Source organism: Lipotes vexillifer, unplaced genomic scaffold (genome assembly GCF_000442215.2).
Source record: "Lipotes vexillifer unplaced genomic scaffold, Lipotes_vexillifer_v1.1 scaffold469, whole genome shotgun sequence".
Classification (NCBI taxonomy): Eukaryota; Metazoa; Chordata; class Mammalia; order Artiodactyla; family Lipotidae; genus Lipotes; species Lipotes vexillifer.
The window spans coordinates 1,731,405-1,748,441 of record NW_006788006.1 but is presented as its reverse complement, the minus strand read 5'-3'; the positions used below and the strand labels follow the sequence as shown (position 1 = coordinate 1,748,441).

Genomic DNA, 17,037 nt, shown 5'->3' with positions numbered 1-17,037 from the left:
ACAAAAGTAGTGGCCTAGCAGACACTCTCAGAGAAAAGGAAGACCAAAGTGGGTGGAGAACTCGAGATATTTAGGGTGAAGAGCTTGGGCACCATGAAGCCTCAGGTCCCCATCTGTGAGCCCGGTCAGCACTGTGTTAGGTCAGACATGGTCAGTCTGTGTAAAAAGTTACGTGACTGGATGTGGGCACACTCAGACAAAGTGCCCGTCACAAGTTGGCCAGGAGGTGGGCTCAGGTCCACCATTTCGGGGTTGAAATCAGCATCCAAAGAAGACATGCCTAACTGGGCTAGTGTGAATGTGTTTATTTGGAGGTGAGAGAGAAGGGAGCTTGCCTGCTCCGAGGGTCCTGCCCCACCTCTGAGGGTGGGGAGGGATGGAGTCAGCCAGTGGTACCTAGACACCCTCAATGCCTTTGAGATGCAGAAGTGCCGCCAGGTGGGTCCAGAGGTGGCACCTGGGCCCCAGATGCAGATGTGGAGCTGCCTGCGGGGGGGACTGCTCAGGCAGCGGAGAAGTGGAGTGAGAGAAGGAAAGGGTCTCGGGTAGAGCCTTGAAGAGCTCCAAGAAGAAGATGAGCGTGTGGAGGGATGTCAGGATTTGCTCAGGTTCCGAGAGATGAGACGAGGCAGGGCTGACAGGTCCTTGGCTTTGGTGAAAAGTTGCCTGGGCAGAGCAGTTTTGGTGCAGTGACAGGTAGGGGTGAGGTAGAGCTCCTTTTTAATTTCCTTTTTAATGTTAATGTAGGTTTTAGTAAAAACTTGTGCTCTGTTTCCTCACCTAGTTGCCATGGTCAGTCGTGTTTGGTATCCACCTGTATGGTGATTATGAAAAGGGGCAGAAACAGACCTTTAAAAAAGTTTCAAAAAATAGGTTTAAAATAGTGAGAAAGTTATGTTAGAAAATGATACACCGAAGGAAATACAGTAACAATGGAAATCCTCTGTGTTCCCAGTGCTCCTCAGTGTTCTCTGCCTGGTATGTTTAAAGCAAGGGAAAGCTGCTATGGTGCTTCTCCTGGAACCCAGCTGGGGTCCCGCCTTGCCTTGGACTTTTGATGACCGGGACCTCGTGTCTCGCTGCAGGGCTGTCCTGTGACATTTAGCCATGGGGCAGGCTCTTGTCCTCAGGATCCATTTTGCCACCCCTTGCCCTGTGGGATGCAGGTGGTTTGGGGTGAGGCAGGCAGTGCCGATGGGGGTCCACGCCAGCCCAGCGGGGGCTGCTGTTGGGTGTCATGCTTTCCCAGGGTCCCCAGCAAGGAAGGTTGGGAGGAAGCGGCTGGTTTGGCTTTTGGTAGCAAGTGACCTCGGGAGCCATGGTGGTCCTCCATCACCTTCTACCAGCAACCTTCCACTCATCTGCTATGCCAAGCAGTGCTGCTGCTTGTGGATCATGCTGTCACTGAATTACCTTGGTGGATTGTGATGTTTGGTCTCCCCCATTGCTTTAATGTTGCCTCCACAAAAATCTCACCTGGCTTTCCTTCCTCCTGCTTTATGTAACCCATCAGAATCATTTCAGGGTGGCCAAGAAGGTAATTTGGAGAAAGTATTTGTGGTTGTGGTGACGTCTAGGACCACTGTGTTGAAAATGGGAGACTCTCTCCAAAGCCATTGGGCCCCGCTGAATCACCATGGTAATTCAGTGACAGCATGATCCACAAGCAGCAGCACTGCTTGGCATAGCGGATGAGTGGAAGGTTGCTGGTAGAAGGTGATGGAGGACCACCACGGCTCCCGAGGTCACTTGCTACCAAAACAGCCCGTGTTTGCCTGGAGCAGTATCAGAGCCTGTGCCACCTGGTCACAGCCTTCTCCTGCCCTTGCCTCAGCTTTCCCTCTGCCAGCCACCCAGCCATGGTACCCTTGGCCTTGTCTTCCATGGGGGTTGTGTGAGGAGCACTGAGAGTCACCTCCCTGTTCCCATGAGCTTTGTGGGGTGGCCAGTACAGGTGACAGCTGGAAACGGGACAAGGCCTGTTTGCTCTCGAGATACTTACTTAGTGACTGCACATCCTGACTTGCTGCAGAGGGAGACCCCTGAGATGCTTTATAATATTGGAGTAAACATGGTGCCCAGCAACCAAGGACGGAAAGATGGGGCTTCATTTATCTATCCGTCCTTCATTCATTCATTCATCCATTCACTCACACTTGAGAGTAGTAAAGGTCTAGCTCAGCTGTCTTGAGGGAAGTCAGGATTTCAGACACTTTCAGTCACAGAAGCTTAATACATTGCAGAAAACCATGAAGAGTGAGGGGGGAAAAGAAGCTGTCAGATGCTTTGAGGCTGTTTTCATGTCAGGAGGATGGAGACAGGTTATCGCTCACACCAACTTTCTGTAGATGTTTGTGGCCACTGGCCTTTCCCATGTGAGCACGGGAAGTTGGCTCCCTCTCCTGGGTCTCCAGTTGAAGTATGACAAAACCCCACAGGCAGGCTGAGGAGGGCACATGTCCTGAAGTTCAGTCCTTGGCGGCTAGTGAGCCTTTCATTTCACAACCTATAAGACACTGTCACCCAGCTCCAGCCATAGTGCGTTTTCTGAAGGAAAGCCAGGAGTCACCTTTTCCAAGCCCACAGTTAAGATGTGCAGTCTGTTGATGCACAGGTGTTGCAGGGGCAAGCAGAATGTCCAGGAAAAAAAAATATGTATGGATTGATGCCTGCTGCTATTAGCAGTGCGTTATACACACGTGCCTTTGTCATGCAGTCCTTATGATACCCCTGGGAGGCCCAGGCATGACAGGCTTCTTCATTTCATCTTCATGAGGGGGGAAGGAACTTTCTGTCTGACCTTCCTCCCCAGGGAGGGCTGAGCCCAAGAGGGGCATCTGATGCCTAACCTCCAACAAAGAAGTGTTCCTTCTCTTTGCCTCCCGCCCCTCCTCCTTTTTCTAGGACCTGTCGCATCTGTCATCTGCCTCCATAGTTGCTTTACAACTCTGAGGTATAATTGACATACAATAAACTGTGCACACTTAAAGTGTACAATTAGATATATTTTGATCTGTAAATACACCTGAGAAGCCATCATCACAGTCATGGTAATAGATATTTCCAAAAGTTTTTTCTTGTCCCATTGTACTCTTCCCTTCAGCCCACCCCCATCCCCAGGCAACTGCTGATTTACTGTCACTGGAGATTAATTTGCCTTTTCTAGAATTTTGTGAAATCATGCAGTATGTACTTTTTTGGCAGGGTGGTGTCTGGGCTCTTCTTTCATTAATATTTATTTTGAGATTCATGCATGTTGTATATATATGAATAGTTCATTCTTTTCTGTTGCTAACATTTCATTTTATGGATATACCACAATTTGTTTATCCATTCTTGTGTTGATGGACTTTTGGGTTGCTTAATAATCTGTCAAAATGTCTTCCAAGGTGATTATACCATGTTATACTCCCACCCCACCAGCAGTGTATGAGAGTTTCAGTTGTCCCACATTTTGATGAGCACTCCATGTGGTCAATCTCTTATAATTTTAGCTATTTTAATAGGTATGTAGTGGTATCTCATGGTGTTTTAAATTTGAATTTCCCTGATGGCTAATAGTGCTGAGCATCTCTTCAGTTATTTGTTTGCCATGCATAGCTCTTCTTTGGTGATAGATTTGAAAATCTGTTCAAATCATTTCCCCATTTTTTCCCCCTTGGGTTCTTTGCCTAATTATTGAATTGAAAGAGATTTTTATATATTCTAGAGACAAGTCCTTTCTTAGATATATGATTCGTGTATATTTTCTCCCAGTGGTGGCTTGCCTTTTCATTTTCATAACAGTGTCATCTTTTGAAGAGCAAAGATTTTCAATTTTGATGAAATCCAGTTTGTTTTCTCTATAGTTTGTACTTTTTGTTTCATATTACTAAAGTCTTTGCTTTTTAAACCCAAGGTCACTAAGATTTTCCTCCTGTGTTTTCTTCTGTACATTATGTAGTTGTAACTCTTATATTTAGGTTTATGATCCATTTTGTGTTAATTTTTGTATGTCTTGTGAGATAGAGGTCAAGGGTTTGATGTTTTGTTTCAGTGTTGTTGTTTTTTGCCTATGGCTATCCAGTTATTCCAGCACTATTTGTTAAAAGATTATTCGTTCACTTCTGAATTGCCTTACCACTATTGTTAAGAATCAGCTGCCCGTGTATGTGTGGACCTGTTAAATGGACTCTACTCTGTTCCATTGATCTGTTTGTTTGTTTTTGCTCCAATACCACACTGTCTTGACTATATAATGTCTTAAAAATCAGATAATGTGGGCTTCTGATTTTCTTTTTTTCAAAGTTTGTTAGCTATTCTAGGACCTTTGCGTTTCCATATAAATTTTAGAATCAACTTGTCAATCTCTCCCAAAGACCCTGCTGGAATTCCGATTGGGATTGCATTGAATCTATAGATCAGTGGGGGAGAACTGACATCTTAACAATATTGACTCTTCCATGCTATTAACTTGGTATATCTTTCCATTAATTGAGGCCTCTCATAGTGTCTCTCAGCTATGTTTGGTACTTTTCAGTGTTGAGGTCTTACATCTTTTGTCAAATTTATCTGTAAGTTCTTCATAGTTTTTTTTTTTTAACATCTTTATTGGAGTATAATTGCTTTACAATGGTGTGTTAGTTTCTGCTTTATAACAAAGTGAATCAGCCATACATATACATATATCCCCATATCTCCTCCCTCTTGAGCCTCCCTCCCATCCTCCCTGTTCCACCCCTCTAGGTGGAAACAAAGCACTGAGCTGGTCTCCCTGTGCTATGCGGCTACTTCCCACTAGCTATCTATTTTCTTCATAGTTTTAATTGCTATTGTAAATGGAATTGGTTTTTAAATTTTCAGTTTCTGAATGTTTGTTGCTTGCATACAGAAATACAGTGGAATTTTATATTGAACTTATATCCTGCCACCTTGCTAAACTCACTTATTCTTATTTTGTAGATTCTATAAGATTTTCCTTATAGACTGTTCTGTTATTTGTGAATAAAGACAGTTTTACTTCTCCCTTTCCAAACTGGATGGTTTTTCTTCCTCCCTCCCTCCCTCCCTTTCTTTTTCTCTTTTCCTTGCCTTATTGCACTAGCTGGAATCTCCTGACAAGACTGAATAGAAGTGGTGAGCACATGTCCTTGTTTGTACCTGTTCCTGGGGGAAAACATTCAGCCCTTCACCATCAAGTATGATGTTAGCTGTGGGTATTATCAAGCTGAGGAAGTTCTCTTCCACTCCTAGCCAACTGAGAGTTTTCATCAAGAATGGATGTTTAATTTTGTCAAATGTTTTTTCTACATCTATTGAAATGATCATAAGGCTTTTCATTTTTGGCCTCTTAATATGGCAGATTAAGTTGAGTTTTGAATGTTATCTGCCTCCCCCACTTTAATATCTAGTCTTGCTTTGCTATCTTCATTCCTGGTGTAGGCATGCAGAATTTTCTTTATCCGAATTGTTCCACTGTTCTTCCTTGAGCCAGCTGTTTCTGCCCTTGTCACCAATACGACTTGCTGATGGCCTGTTGTGTGGAGGCAGGTATGGGCTAACTGCACAGGATTAGCAGGTTAGGTTAGTAATGAAACTCTGGCCAAGTGTGTAATGGGCACCCTGGCTTCCTCATTGTGGAAGTGGCATAACACCTACTTTGGAAGTCTGTGGTCTCAGGAGAGAACCACTGTGTGGTAGGAGACAGAGGCCCGCCTGCCCACCCACCCAGGATGCTGGCTAGTGATGCCCAGGCAGTGGTTGCTGCCTGCCTGCCTGCCTGCTTCTCTCCAGTAACTTTAGAGCTTGCTCCCTCCTGGGGACTCTGACCTGCTCGGTGCTCCTTCCATGGAACCTAAAGAGTGCCCTTGTTTTCCCCAGACTGGCCTCCGCCCAGGATAGGAGCGTGTGGACACCTTTCTCTGTGAGCTGTGAAGCGTTGCGCACACTGGGTATCTCAGAGGTAGCCTGGGCGTCTGGTGCGGTAGTTCTCAGACCTTGAGAGGGTCTCTGCTGCCGAGTGGGGGGTGAGGGGCTGGCTCGCCAACACCTCTCCCTCCTCTTCAACCCCAGTAGCGCTGGCATCTGTTTCTAGGATGGGATGGATGGCCTCTAAGACCAATTTTTCATTAAAGTGTAGCATATATCCAGAAAAGTACACAAGTTGTAAGTATTACATCTCAGTGAACGTTTATGAAGTGAACATACCCCAGAAACCCCTACCCAGGTCATGGAATAGAGCTTCTCCCCAGAAGCCATTCTTGTTCCCTCTCCTAGTGTGTCTGCTCCCCCAACTTCCCTGACTTCCGTCACCATGGACAAGTCTTGCCTGCTTTTGAGCTTCCAATCCAGTACAGAACGTATTTTTTTGTATCTGGCTTTTTCACTCAACCTGTTTTGAGATTTATCTTTGATGTTGTGTGTAGCAGTAGTGTGTTTATTCGACGTTGAATGGCTAGACCATGATTTAGTCATCCATACTGTTGGTGGCCACGTGGGTGGTTTTCAGATGGGGCTGTTCTGAATATGGCTGCTCTGACCATTCTCAGCACATGCATGCTCACATTTCTGTTGGTCCCTACCCCAGAGTGGAATTGCTGGGTCCTGGGGTATGAGTGTTCATCCTTACATGATGTTTGATACAGTGCACAGACTTACCTTCCTGTTCCATGTGACGATGTCCTTGGTCTTCTCCATGGTGGCCCCTGTTGCAGGAATGCCCACTGAGAAAGTCCCCATGCCCACTGCTGTTCTTCTAGCTCCATACAGAGACCAGGGCAGCAGGTGGGGGAAAGAGGTGGCCTTGAACCTCATCCCTCTCAAGTCCCATGACAGGCTCTGTGGTGATCCCCTTTCTTGAGCACTTACTGTGTGCCAGCCAGGCCCTGTCCTGGGTGTTCATGTGTGTCTCTCTTGTCCGCCTCCCAGGAGCCTGTAGGAAGCTTCTGTCATCCTCCCACTTAGTTAGTGGCTGAGGGAATAGGTGGGTGGGCTCAGAGCTCTCTGCTCACCTCCTGTGTACAGTCTTCTCTGGTGCTTTCTGCCCTGGAGCATGTGATATGGAGTTCACGCAGCCCATTAGACCATGTCCTGCCTGATGGCTGCTGTGTCATGTAGGACAGGCATACCCTCCCTCAGTTACCTTTAAGGGCCTGTTGAGTTTGCGGATCTCACAGATTCCTGTTCTGTGGAAGGTGACAAGGGCTCCTCCATACTTAACCCTGTGACTCACCAAATGACTTAACCAGTGTGGCCTCCACCCAGGCTCTGGCAGTTCCTGTTACTCCTTTCACATCCACCCAGCTCAGAACAGACATTGGTGACCCCTTGTGGAGTGCCCAGGAAAGTGAGGGCCACCAGACCCTGCGAGTCAGTCACATGTCTGTAACACACTCTTACTGCTTACCACGGGCGTCCTGGTCGTAGGTTGTGGGTGTGGTCACTTTTACCCATCTAGGCTTGGCAGCCTCAGGTTCTGGGGCCAGTTCTGGGCTTGAGGCCCTCTGAGAAGGGGTATGTCCTTGGTTCTCTTCTCCATAGTCCTTCTCATGTCCTAAAGGAGCCTGCTTGATATCGCCAGTTTGGTGCTCCTGGCCGCTCAGCTGAGCCTCAGTTGTGGTGCCTCACCTGTTACTTCTGTCCTTGCCTCTGGCCATTTCTACATATGCCTCAGGACTGGGCCATAACCAGCCCTTCCTGCATCCTCCAGGCCTGCATTTGGTGACTTGTTGAGGGAAATTCTAGGATATCCCCTGTGCTCAGGATCCTATAGCAGCCCAGGAGCAGACTGGCAGACTTTTGGCGCCACACTAGGCACTGCGCTGCCTGAAGGGATCTTAGAAACCCCAGAGTGGCCTGGCGGACAGTGCACAGGATCCTCTCCTGGCCTGACCACTGTGGGCACAGTCTCCCAGGATGGTGGTCAGTGTGCCACTGAGGATCTACAAACAGTCTGTGGTTTTCCCAACATTCCGCCCAGGCTTTCTGGCTGCCAGAGGGAGAGCTGGGCTCAGGTTGGTGGCTGGTCTTGCTTTAAGTCTTATTAGTTGGACCAGCATTGGAAGCCAGGTCTGGCCCGGCTGCTTCTCTGCCCAGCCCCAGCACCAGGTGTTTTTCACCGGCAGCACAAGAGTGCACTGCTGTCACCTCGCTGTTTCACTTAGCATTCTCTTGGAGGTTGGCCCCATCACTTCCTAAAAAGCTGGCTTGTTCTAGTTTTGGATCGCCTGTATTCTACGTGCGTGTGGGCCGAGCACTGTGTGTGCCCCTCCCATGGGTGTCGGGTGTTTCGTCTTGAGCAGCTAGTATTCTTACTGGCTGTTCCCACGAGAGCACGGCTGAGAGGGAGGAAACCTCACCCGGCGTGCTGTCATCAGATGCAGTGCCACCTGGACCCTTCTGCAAGCATGGATGCAGATAGAAAACGCTCTGCTTGGCTTTCTGACTATCCAGTTGTATCAATGTATTGAATGAACCAGCTCCCAGATGACATGTTGAGAGCTCTTGTGCTCTCAGAAAGGGCTGAATTACAATAAGAATTGTATGTTGACCTGATTCAGAGGTCAAGAGCATTTAAGTTTGTAGTTTTGTTGGGAAGAGCTGCTGGGACAGTTGAGAGGACCAGCACTGTGGATAGGGCCCTTTCTCACCTCTGCAAGCCTCTTGGAGAGGTCCCATGGATGGTAGCTGCTCGTGGCTGCTGTCCTGGGCCCTGGGCTTCCTCTTCCTGGGCTGCTCATTAGGTGCAAGCAGTGCTTTGCCTGCTGCCTCTGGGCCGAGTTGCAGCTGCAATCGGCTGCTCTGGCCATGGGCGCTCTGCGGGCTGTGAGTGTACAACAGTCAGGGCCACGCAGGCAGTGGCCATCCTCCAGCTGTGGATGCTCCTGGGGAGCAGATGGGCCCCACCGATGAGGAAGTGCTTTTGCGCGTGGTGAGCTTGGTGGCTGCGGCTGAGACACAGCCCCTGCCCCAGTGTCGTTCTTCCTCTCAGAAGCCGTGAATGAGAGAGACTTCACCCTTTTGAGTGCGAGATTCCCATGGGGTCCGGGCAGAGGAAGGCGCTTTTGCCAGGCAGGGCACTGGCATGAAACCTGCCTGAGGGAGGTTCCCCTGGCTCCTGCCTGGCTGTGGTACCAGGCAAGGCAGAACAGGGCCAGGAGGCTGCACCTTCCAAGCTGAGAGGTAGAATCAAGGCACATTGACTTCTTTTCCTCGCTCAGGGAGACGGGGTAGGACATGGGCTGGTCACCGCCAGGCTCTGTGGGAGATGCAGGCACCGCCTCTTGCACTGACTTGCAGTAGAAGCAGTTAGAGTCACAGAATAGCAGCCACCTTGGGAACATGTGGAGTTCATCAGAAGCAGGAAGACTTGCTGTGGCTGAAAAGAGTGAGACTGGAACCAAATCACAGACACACACTCGCCTGGCAAAGCCTCTTTCATCCGCGTGGACACGACTGACGCCCACTGTGTGGCTTGCAGGGCACGGTGACTCAGCCAAGGATGGCCTTACAACGCTCAGCACATTGAAAGGCTCGAGGTTTGCTTGCTTCTGGGTGCCATCTGTGTTGTGTTTTGGTTTGGAAGGACAGCTTGCTTGCTGATGAACACTTCCAAAGCCTTTCGAGCTAAGTGGGTTTTGTAAATTCTAGTCTAGACTATTCTGCTTTAAAAAGAAAAAGAAAAAAAAAAGTGACTTACACATGGTTGGTTTTAAAGTGAACTAGTTTTTACTGCTGACCCGGCGGGCTTTGAGCCCACTGAAGGAGTTGGTGTGGGCTGTGCTGCATAGATGCAGGGCCACAGTGTGGTCAGGGCCTGGCTAGACAGGCGGGGTGAGTCCATCCTCGGTGTGTGCCATTTCCTTCCAGGGCCTGGCAGGGAGAGGCTCCAGTGCCATTGTCGTTTACCAAGTGTCCTGCAGCTTAGGGCAAGCGTTGAGGGTGGGCTCAAGCCCCTGATGTTGTGGGTGGTTGTGGTGATCTCTCTGGCTCCAGTGCACCCTGGGGGTAGACAGGCAGCCTGGCCATCCATAGGTGCTGCTGAGCATGAAGCCAGCCCTGTGTGGAACTCTTGTAACCTGTGCATTTCCCTGCTGTGGCAAGTCGGGGAGAGTATGTGGGTGGGATGCCAGCATCACCAGCCTGGTGGTGTCTGGGTGCCCTCCCTCACCCTACCTAGTAAAGCACCAACTGGGCCGTGTGTGTTGGGCAGACCCTGTGCCAGGCTAGCATAAAGCCACACTCCACTGCCTTCTAGCTGCGTGGTGAGCACTGGACCTCTTTTACCTTCCTGGACCCTCAGTTTTTTCTTATCTGTCAAGTGGAGTTTCAAGAGAGAAAAACTAGAGACCTTGGCCCCTGGAGGAACCCAGCAAGTAGTGGTCCTGTGAGGAGAGTCAGGCTGGGTGGGCCTGCCCTGGCTTACTGCCCTTGAGTCTCACCAGTGCTTGGACTTGGGGAGTACAGGGTTTCCTCTTTGCCACCAGGGCTGCACAGGTCCAGCTTAATTAGTGAGAGATTGGGGATTTCGGGTGGAGCAGGAGCCCTTGATGCCTGGAGAAAAGGGAGCAGTGAGCAAGGGGCCTTGCGGACTCCAAAGAAGTCTCAGTTCCTTGTTTCACATCAGGGCTGGAAATCCCCCACAGGGTGGTAATTACTCAGGGCCTGGGCCTATCCCCTGAATTACCACGAGGAGGAGGCTTGTCAGTGGTGGGTCTGTCCCCCCTGGGCTGTCCCCACCTTTGCGCCTGGATCCAGGTTCAGACAGACCACTGAACCAGTTCACAGAACAACTTTCAGACATGTGATGTGGGAGTGGTGGCATCCTGCACTGTGTAGTCCACACTTTTACCCAGGCTGCCTCTGAGGGCTGCTGTCCTGCCTTGGTCCTGTCACCTGTGCGTGTCCAGCTCCCCTTCCTTCCTCCCGTGAGTTGAGCAGCAAATGTCATGGGTTAGGCTGGCTGGAGTAGTGACTTAGCAAGTGATGAGGGGCTCACTAGAAGGTAGGCCTTGCTGCTTCCCTGCCTGCCCTTGGTTCTCATGTGGTGGGAGGTCTGCATAAGAACCCTGGGAACTGGGTCAGTGGTGAGGACCGTTCCCTCCCCGCCTCCCAGTGTGTGCCCCTGGGCGTCCCCGAGGTGTGAGTGAGGACAGTTTGAGGAGGGTTCTTTCTCTTCTCTCCCTGAGCCGGCCTGGAGGAGGCCAGTTTAGGGGGTGTCCGTGTGTTCCATGTGGAGACACCGGCTGCTTCACCTTCTTTCTGCCTGGGATGGTTGTTCGTTCGCTTTCCTGTCTGACTGTGGTTACCTGATTGTCCCTCATGAATCTCCAGTCTAGGATCCGCAAGCACTCAGCGCAGTAGTGACAGAGTCAGTTCCACCAGTGGTCACCAGCTGACTGTGTTCACCTGGGCCACACCCTGGGCTGCCCACTGACTTCCTGCCCTGCCTTTGCTCCGCTCTGAGTGCTCCCCCGCTGCCCTTCCAGAGTAGCCCTCCCCGCTCCTGACACCTCCCTCTGCAGCGCCAGCCGTGAGCACATTTAGGCACCTGTGTGCACAGGGGCAGACATCACCACCCTGGGACGGTATTTACTTTTAATAAAGAGGCCAGTCAAAAAATGGAAGTAAGTGGGCCGGGACAGTGAGCAGTTCACATGGGAAGTCAGCATTAGTAGAAAGGAGGTGACATTTGGCTTCACTAATTATTGAGGAAATTCACATTAATCTGTATCTGTTGAAGGAGCCCTAATGAGAAGATGAGGCTGCAGGTGTTCAGGTGTCCCTCATGTGTGAATTCTGCCCTTTTGGGGAAAGCTGTTTGGCATATAGTTTTTAGAGGTGTTTTTTTTTGTTTATTAGTTTTGGTTTGACTTCATTCCCTGGGAATGAATCCCAAGGGAGATATCCAAAGGACAGAAGGGCCACAGATGTGCCAGGCTATTCCTGACAGCAAGAGGGTGTGAGTGACCCTTGGGCACTATGACCTGTAGAGCTGCCCCAAAGCCCGCTTTGAGAGCAGTGCCTGGGAGTAGCTCAGAGGCTTCCTCCCCACACAGTAATGGCATGGTCTCTGCTGTGATCGTGAGTGAGTGTATTTTCAGACAGATGGGTGCCAGGAAGGACCTAGCAACAGGGTGGCCTGTTGGGGTAGTGGGAGCAGTTTAGCTCCCACAGTGGCTGAAGTTAATGGAAGGCAGGTTGTGTAGCCAGCTTACTTCCCCTGGGTCTGTACTTCCTCCTGGCCTCCTGACTTACGCCACTGTCTTTGCTCTGGACCCCTCTCCCCTCTCCAGGGCTTTGGTGCCATTTCACCATCTCCTGACGTGTTGGGGCTTCTCCTGTCCACGCTGGGAGGCCCTGCTCAGATGCTGCCCTCACCACAGGTACCTCTGGCTTGCCTTGTACCTGACACCCATCTCCCTGCCCCACGGGTCCTGTGCTGGACTTTTTACAGGCCTGGAGCCTGGATGGGAGCCTCCCCTTGGCTATCTATATCTGAGCCTTGGCGTCCCTGCTATGCACAGGGTCTTCTCATTGAGGGTGGGAGGCAAGGGCCACAGGCTGCCGGGGCGTCACTGTCTGCTGTGTCTGAGGCCAGAGGCCCAACCTGGCACTGCATAGACCCCAGGACTCCTGCCTGTCTGGTGTGGTGAGGGCAGGGCTTGGTCCACTTCCTGGTCCCAAGGGCCTGACTGCCTCCAGAATGCCAGGTGATGCTCCCCACACAGTGCTCAGTGCCCTTGCCATCATGGCCAGAGTGGGGGCCAGAGCGGAGCCAGAGGGATGAGCCCTCAGGGGTCTTGAACTTCAACGCAGCAGGGGCAGAAAGAAGAAGGCAGAGGACGTAGCACTTTCCACAGGGCCGAGAGCCTGAGAGCCTCCTCAAAGCCGAAGGCCTCTCTGCACACCCGCCTGAGTGCAGGAGCTGCTCAGCTGTGACAGTGGGGCCCACAAGCCTTACCGCATCCCCGCCCCTGTGCAGCTTCCAGGAGGGTCTCCAGCTGTGTGAGGTCTACAGTGCCAGCTTGCTGCCATCCCCTAGGGTTGCTCAGGTGTTCTGCCTCCCCCCTCCTGTCTGGCAGCAGGACAGTGTCTGCCCAAGGACAAGGACACTCTGTGCCGCTGAGCTCGCTCTGCGGGGATTGCTGGTTCATAAGTTTGTGGGGACCCAGGGCTCTAAATATACCAGGGTGAGGTCACTGGAGTGGAGACAGGCCATGTGGCAAGCCCAGGACCCTGTCAGGGCCAGAATCCCAGGGCTGGGGACAGGGAGAGGGTGGCCTCGTCCCTGTGGGACTGGCCTCCTCACTGCCCAGTTTGTCAGTATTTTTTCTTGGATATTAGTGCTTTGGGGCTCCTAAGAAATCTTTGTCTACCCCAAGGTTGAAAAGATATTCTCCTGTTTATTCTAGAAGCCTTAGAGTTTTTGCTTTCACATTTAGGTCTGGGATTCATTTTGAGTTAATTTTTGAGTGTGCTGTGATGCTTGGTGTAATTGGAATCAACAATATGTATTTTCTGTGACTTTTCATCCTTCGTGGTTTGAACTTCACCTTGTTAATGCACTGAAGCTGCAGTGTGCTCATTTCTAGTGCTCTTGAATTTCTCAGTCTGTTCCTTCAACTCCTGGAAGACATTGGTGTCGTTATAATATATGACCACATGACCCACACTTTTCTGTGCCATTCCCATTCATTAAATGTGGTAATAATAGTACCTTCCCCTTGAGGTTGTGATAATTCAACAAGGTAGTGCTATGTGGAAACAGACCTTGGTAGAACAGGGCCTGGCTCGTAGCAAGTATCGTGTGAGGGATAGAATTGCTTGGTCATGAGACATGCACCTGTTTGATTTGACTAGACACAGCCCCATCGCTCCCCAGAGTTGGCTGCACCCCAGAACTACCTGGTATTGTCAGACCCCATTTCCACCAGTCAGGTGTGTATGCAGTGTAGCAGCCACTGGTGGGTTCGGTCTGCATCTGCTGATGACTAAGAGAGTTGAGCACTGCTGCACGATCTCCTGTTTTGTCCAGTTCCTATTCGTGTCTCCTGGCCCAAGTTCTCTGTATGCTCCAGATGGATCCTTGGGGCCCTGTGGCATTGGTCTTCTCCCACTTTGACTTTTGCTCTCCTTGTGGTGTCTTTAGATGAACTCTGGAGATCTCGTTAATTTAACTAAATTGATTAGATTATTATGTATGGCTCTTTTCAACTTGGTGCACTTCATTTGATAAATCCTTCAACCTCCCATCAGATGGCAGATTTGAGTGCATCTCCCATATGAAGAGGGAATCTTGTTTCATAAACACAGTGAATCTCAGTTGTGTGACAGCCACTTGGACAGGTGGGCGTGTCCATAGACAGGCTCATGGTAAACTGGTCACCATGCACTAGAGGAGGCAGACTGGAGGGTGTGCACTGGGTGCCATGCTGGCCCCTGGGAGCAGGTAGGAGGCTGCACGAGGTGGGGGCTTTGGTGATGCTGGCTCCACTGGCTCTCGGGAAAGGGAGCGTTCTGGAGCAGGCTGGCACGGGGAGAAGTGCCTGGGGTCTGACCAGTAGCTCTTGTTTTGCAGATCCGGAACATGGTGGCGGTGCAGGAAGTCATCTCCAGCCTGGAGAAATACCCCATTACCAAAGAGGCACTGGAGGTGAGCATTTCTGGCCTGAACACTAGGGAGGGCAGTGAGGGCCGGGCCTGCTGCTCCAACCCAGGTCTTTCCTGGCTTCTTGGAGCCTCAGAGACTTTGCTCACTGGCCCAGCAGGTCCTTAAGAGGAGTGAGGAGGGCGTGCCCTCCTGGCCTGCACTGTGCCAGCCCACAGCACATGCTCCAAGAGTACCGTCTTCCCACAGGCACTGTAGGAAATGGGTGGCTTTAGTCTGGGGCCCCTTTCTCTGCAGGAGGCCCTGCACACTCTGGGGTGCATGCCCAGCAGAGGGTTCCAGTGAGTGACGCTGGCTCAGGGCCCTCTGTTTGCTGTTGCCTTTGCCACAACGTGCTTCCCCAGGATGCTTTGCAGTAGCCTTAAATGGTCCGTCCACAGCCTCCAGGAGTTGGGAGCCTGTGAGATGATGCTTCTGAGAATGTCGTCTCTGGGACCATAAGATCTGAGGACTTGGGAGTTGAGAATTTAAATGTCACAAGGGACCCAAAATCCTCGTAGGTTTTGTGTCTGGGAGGCCAGTGGTTTGGGGGCCAGTGGGGTCATTTCAGAGACATGGGGCCCTTCCCCCCATTTCTGTCTCAGCTCCCTTTTCATGGGGTGTCCCTGTCCTAAAAGTGTGTCATCGTCTCTCTCTGGCTGTAGGAAACCCGACTTGGGAAGCTCATCAACGACGTCCGCAAGAAGACGAAGAACGAGGAGCTCGCCAAGCGGGCCAAGAAGCTGCTGCGGAGCTGGCAGAAGCTCATCGAGCCCGTGCACCAGAATGAGGCTGCACTGCGGGGGCTGGCGGGTGCCCCCGGCTCGGCCAACGGGGGCGCCCATAACTGCCGGCCGGAGGCAGGGGCGGCCGGCCCGCCCAAGAGCATCCATGACCTGAAGAACCGCAATGACATCCAGAGGCTGCCCGGGCAGCGGCTGGACAGGCTGGGCAGCCGCAAGCGCCGGGGGGACCAGCGCGACCTCGGTCACCCTGGGCCACCTCCCAGGGTCTCCAAAGTGAGCCACGACTCCCTGGTAGCCAACTCGTCCCCCCTCCCCACCAATGGGATCAGTGGGAGCCCTGAGAGCTTCCCCGGCCCCCTGGACAGCAGCGGGCACGTTGGCCCCGAGGGCAGCCGCCTGGAGCACAGTGAGAATGACAAGCACAGTGGCAAGATCCCCGTCAATGCCGTGAGGCCACACACCAGCTCCCCGGGCCTGGGCAAGCCCCCCAGGCCCTGCTTGCAGATGAAGGCTGTGGTGCTGCAGCAGCTAGACAGGGTGGACGAGACTCCAGGTCCCCCCCACCCCAAGGGGCCGCCTCGCTGCTCTTTCAGTCCCCGGAACTCACGGCACGAGGGCTCCTTTGCCCGGCAGCGGAGCCCGTACACATACAAGGGCTCCATGCCCAGTCCCTCGCCTCGGCCCCAGTCACTCGATGCCACACAGGTGCCGTCACCGCTTCCGCTGGCCCAGCCATCCACGCCCCCCGTGCGGCGGCTCGAGCTGCTGCCCAGCGCAGAGAGCCCGGTGCGCTGGCTGGAGCAGCCTGAGGGCCACCAGCGGCTCATGGGGTTGGGCTGCAAGGCAGGGCTGCCACCGGCCGAGCCCCTCCTGCCCCGGGCAGGCTTCTCCCCGGACTCCTCCAAGGCAGACAGCGATGCTGCCTCCTCCGGTGGCTCGGACAGCAAAAAGAAGAAGAGGTACCGGCCTCGTGACTACACGGTTAACTTGGACGGGCAGGTGGCCGAGGCAGGTGTCAAGCCTGTCCGGTTAAAAGAGCGGAAGCTCACCTTTGACCCCATGACGAGACAGATCAAACCTCTGACCCAGAAAGAGCCAGTGCGGGCCGACAGCCCTGTGCACACGGAGCAGCCGAGGACAGAGCTGGACAAGCCCGAGGCCAAGGCCAGCCTCCAGAGCCCTTTTGAACAGACGAACTGGAAGGAGCTGTCGCGCAACGAGATCATCCAGTCCTACCTGAGCCAGCAGAGCAGCCTGCTCTCGTCATCGGGCGCACAGACCCCGGGCGCTCACCACTTCATGTCCGAGTACCTGAAGCAGGAGGAGAGCACTCGGCGCGGGGCCCGGAAGCCGCACGTGCTGGTGCCTCACAGCCCGCCCTCGGACCTCCCAGGGCTAAGCCGTGAGGTCACGCAGGACGATCTGGACAGGATCCAGGCCCATCAGTGGCCGGGGGTGAACGGGTGTCATGACACACAGGGTAACTGGTATGACTGGACGCAGTGCATATCGCTCGACCCGCACGGCGACGACGGGCGGTTGAACATTCTGCCTTATGTCTGCTTGGACTGACTGGCCTGTCGGGCTCTAAGTGCATTCCCACCTTGCAGTCAGCCATAGAGCCCGGCGCCTCCAGTGGTTGGGAATCCGGAGGGGGGGGGGAGG

General features: G+C 52.3%; 1 protein-coding gene across 1 annotated transcript in view; it reads left to right on the top strand.

Annotated features, from left to right (window-relative positions):
* The window catches only part of MED26 (mediator complex subunit 26), a 38,759-nt gene extending 21,815 nt beyond the window's left edge, over nt 1-16,944 (top strand). Inside the window, exons 2-3 of the mRNA XM_007460994.1 lie at nt 14,558-14,632; nt 15,292-16,944. Of these exons, the coding sequence (XP_007461056.1) occupies nt 14,558-14,632; nt 15,292-16,944 (1,728 nt within the window). The remainder of the gene's footprint in view (nt 1-14,557; nt 14,633-15,291) is intronic.
* Nucleotides 16,945-17,037: the final 93 nt, after the last annotated feature.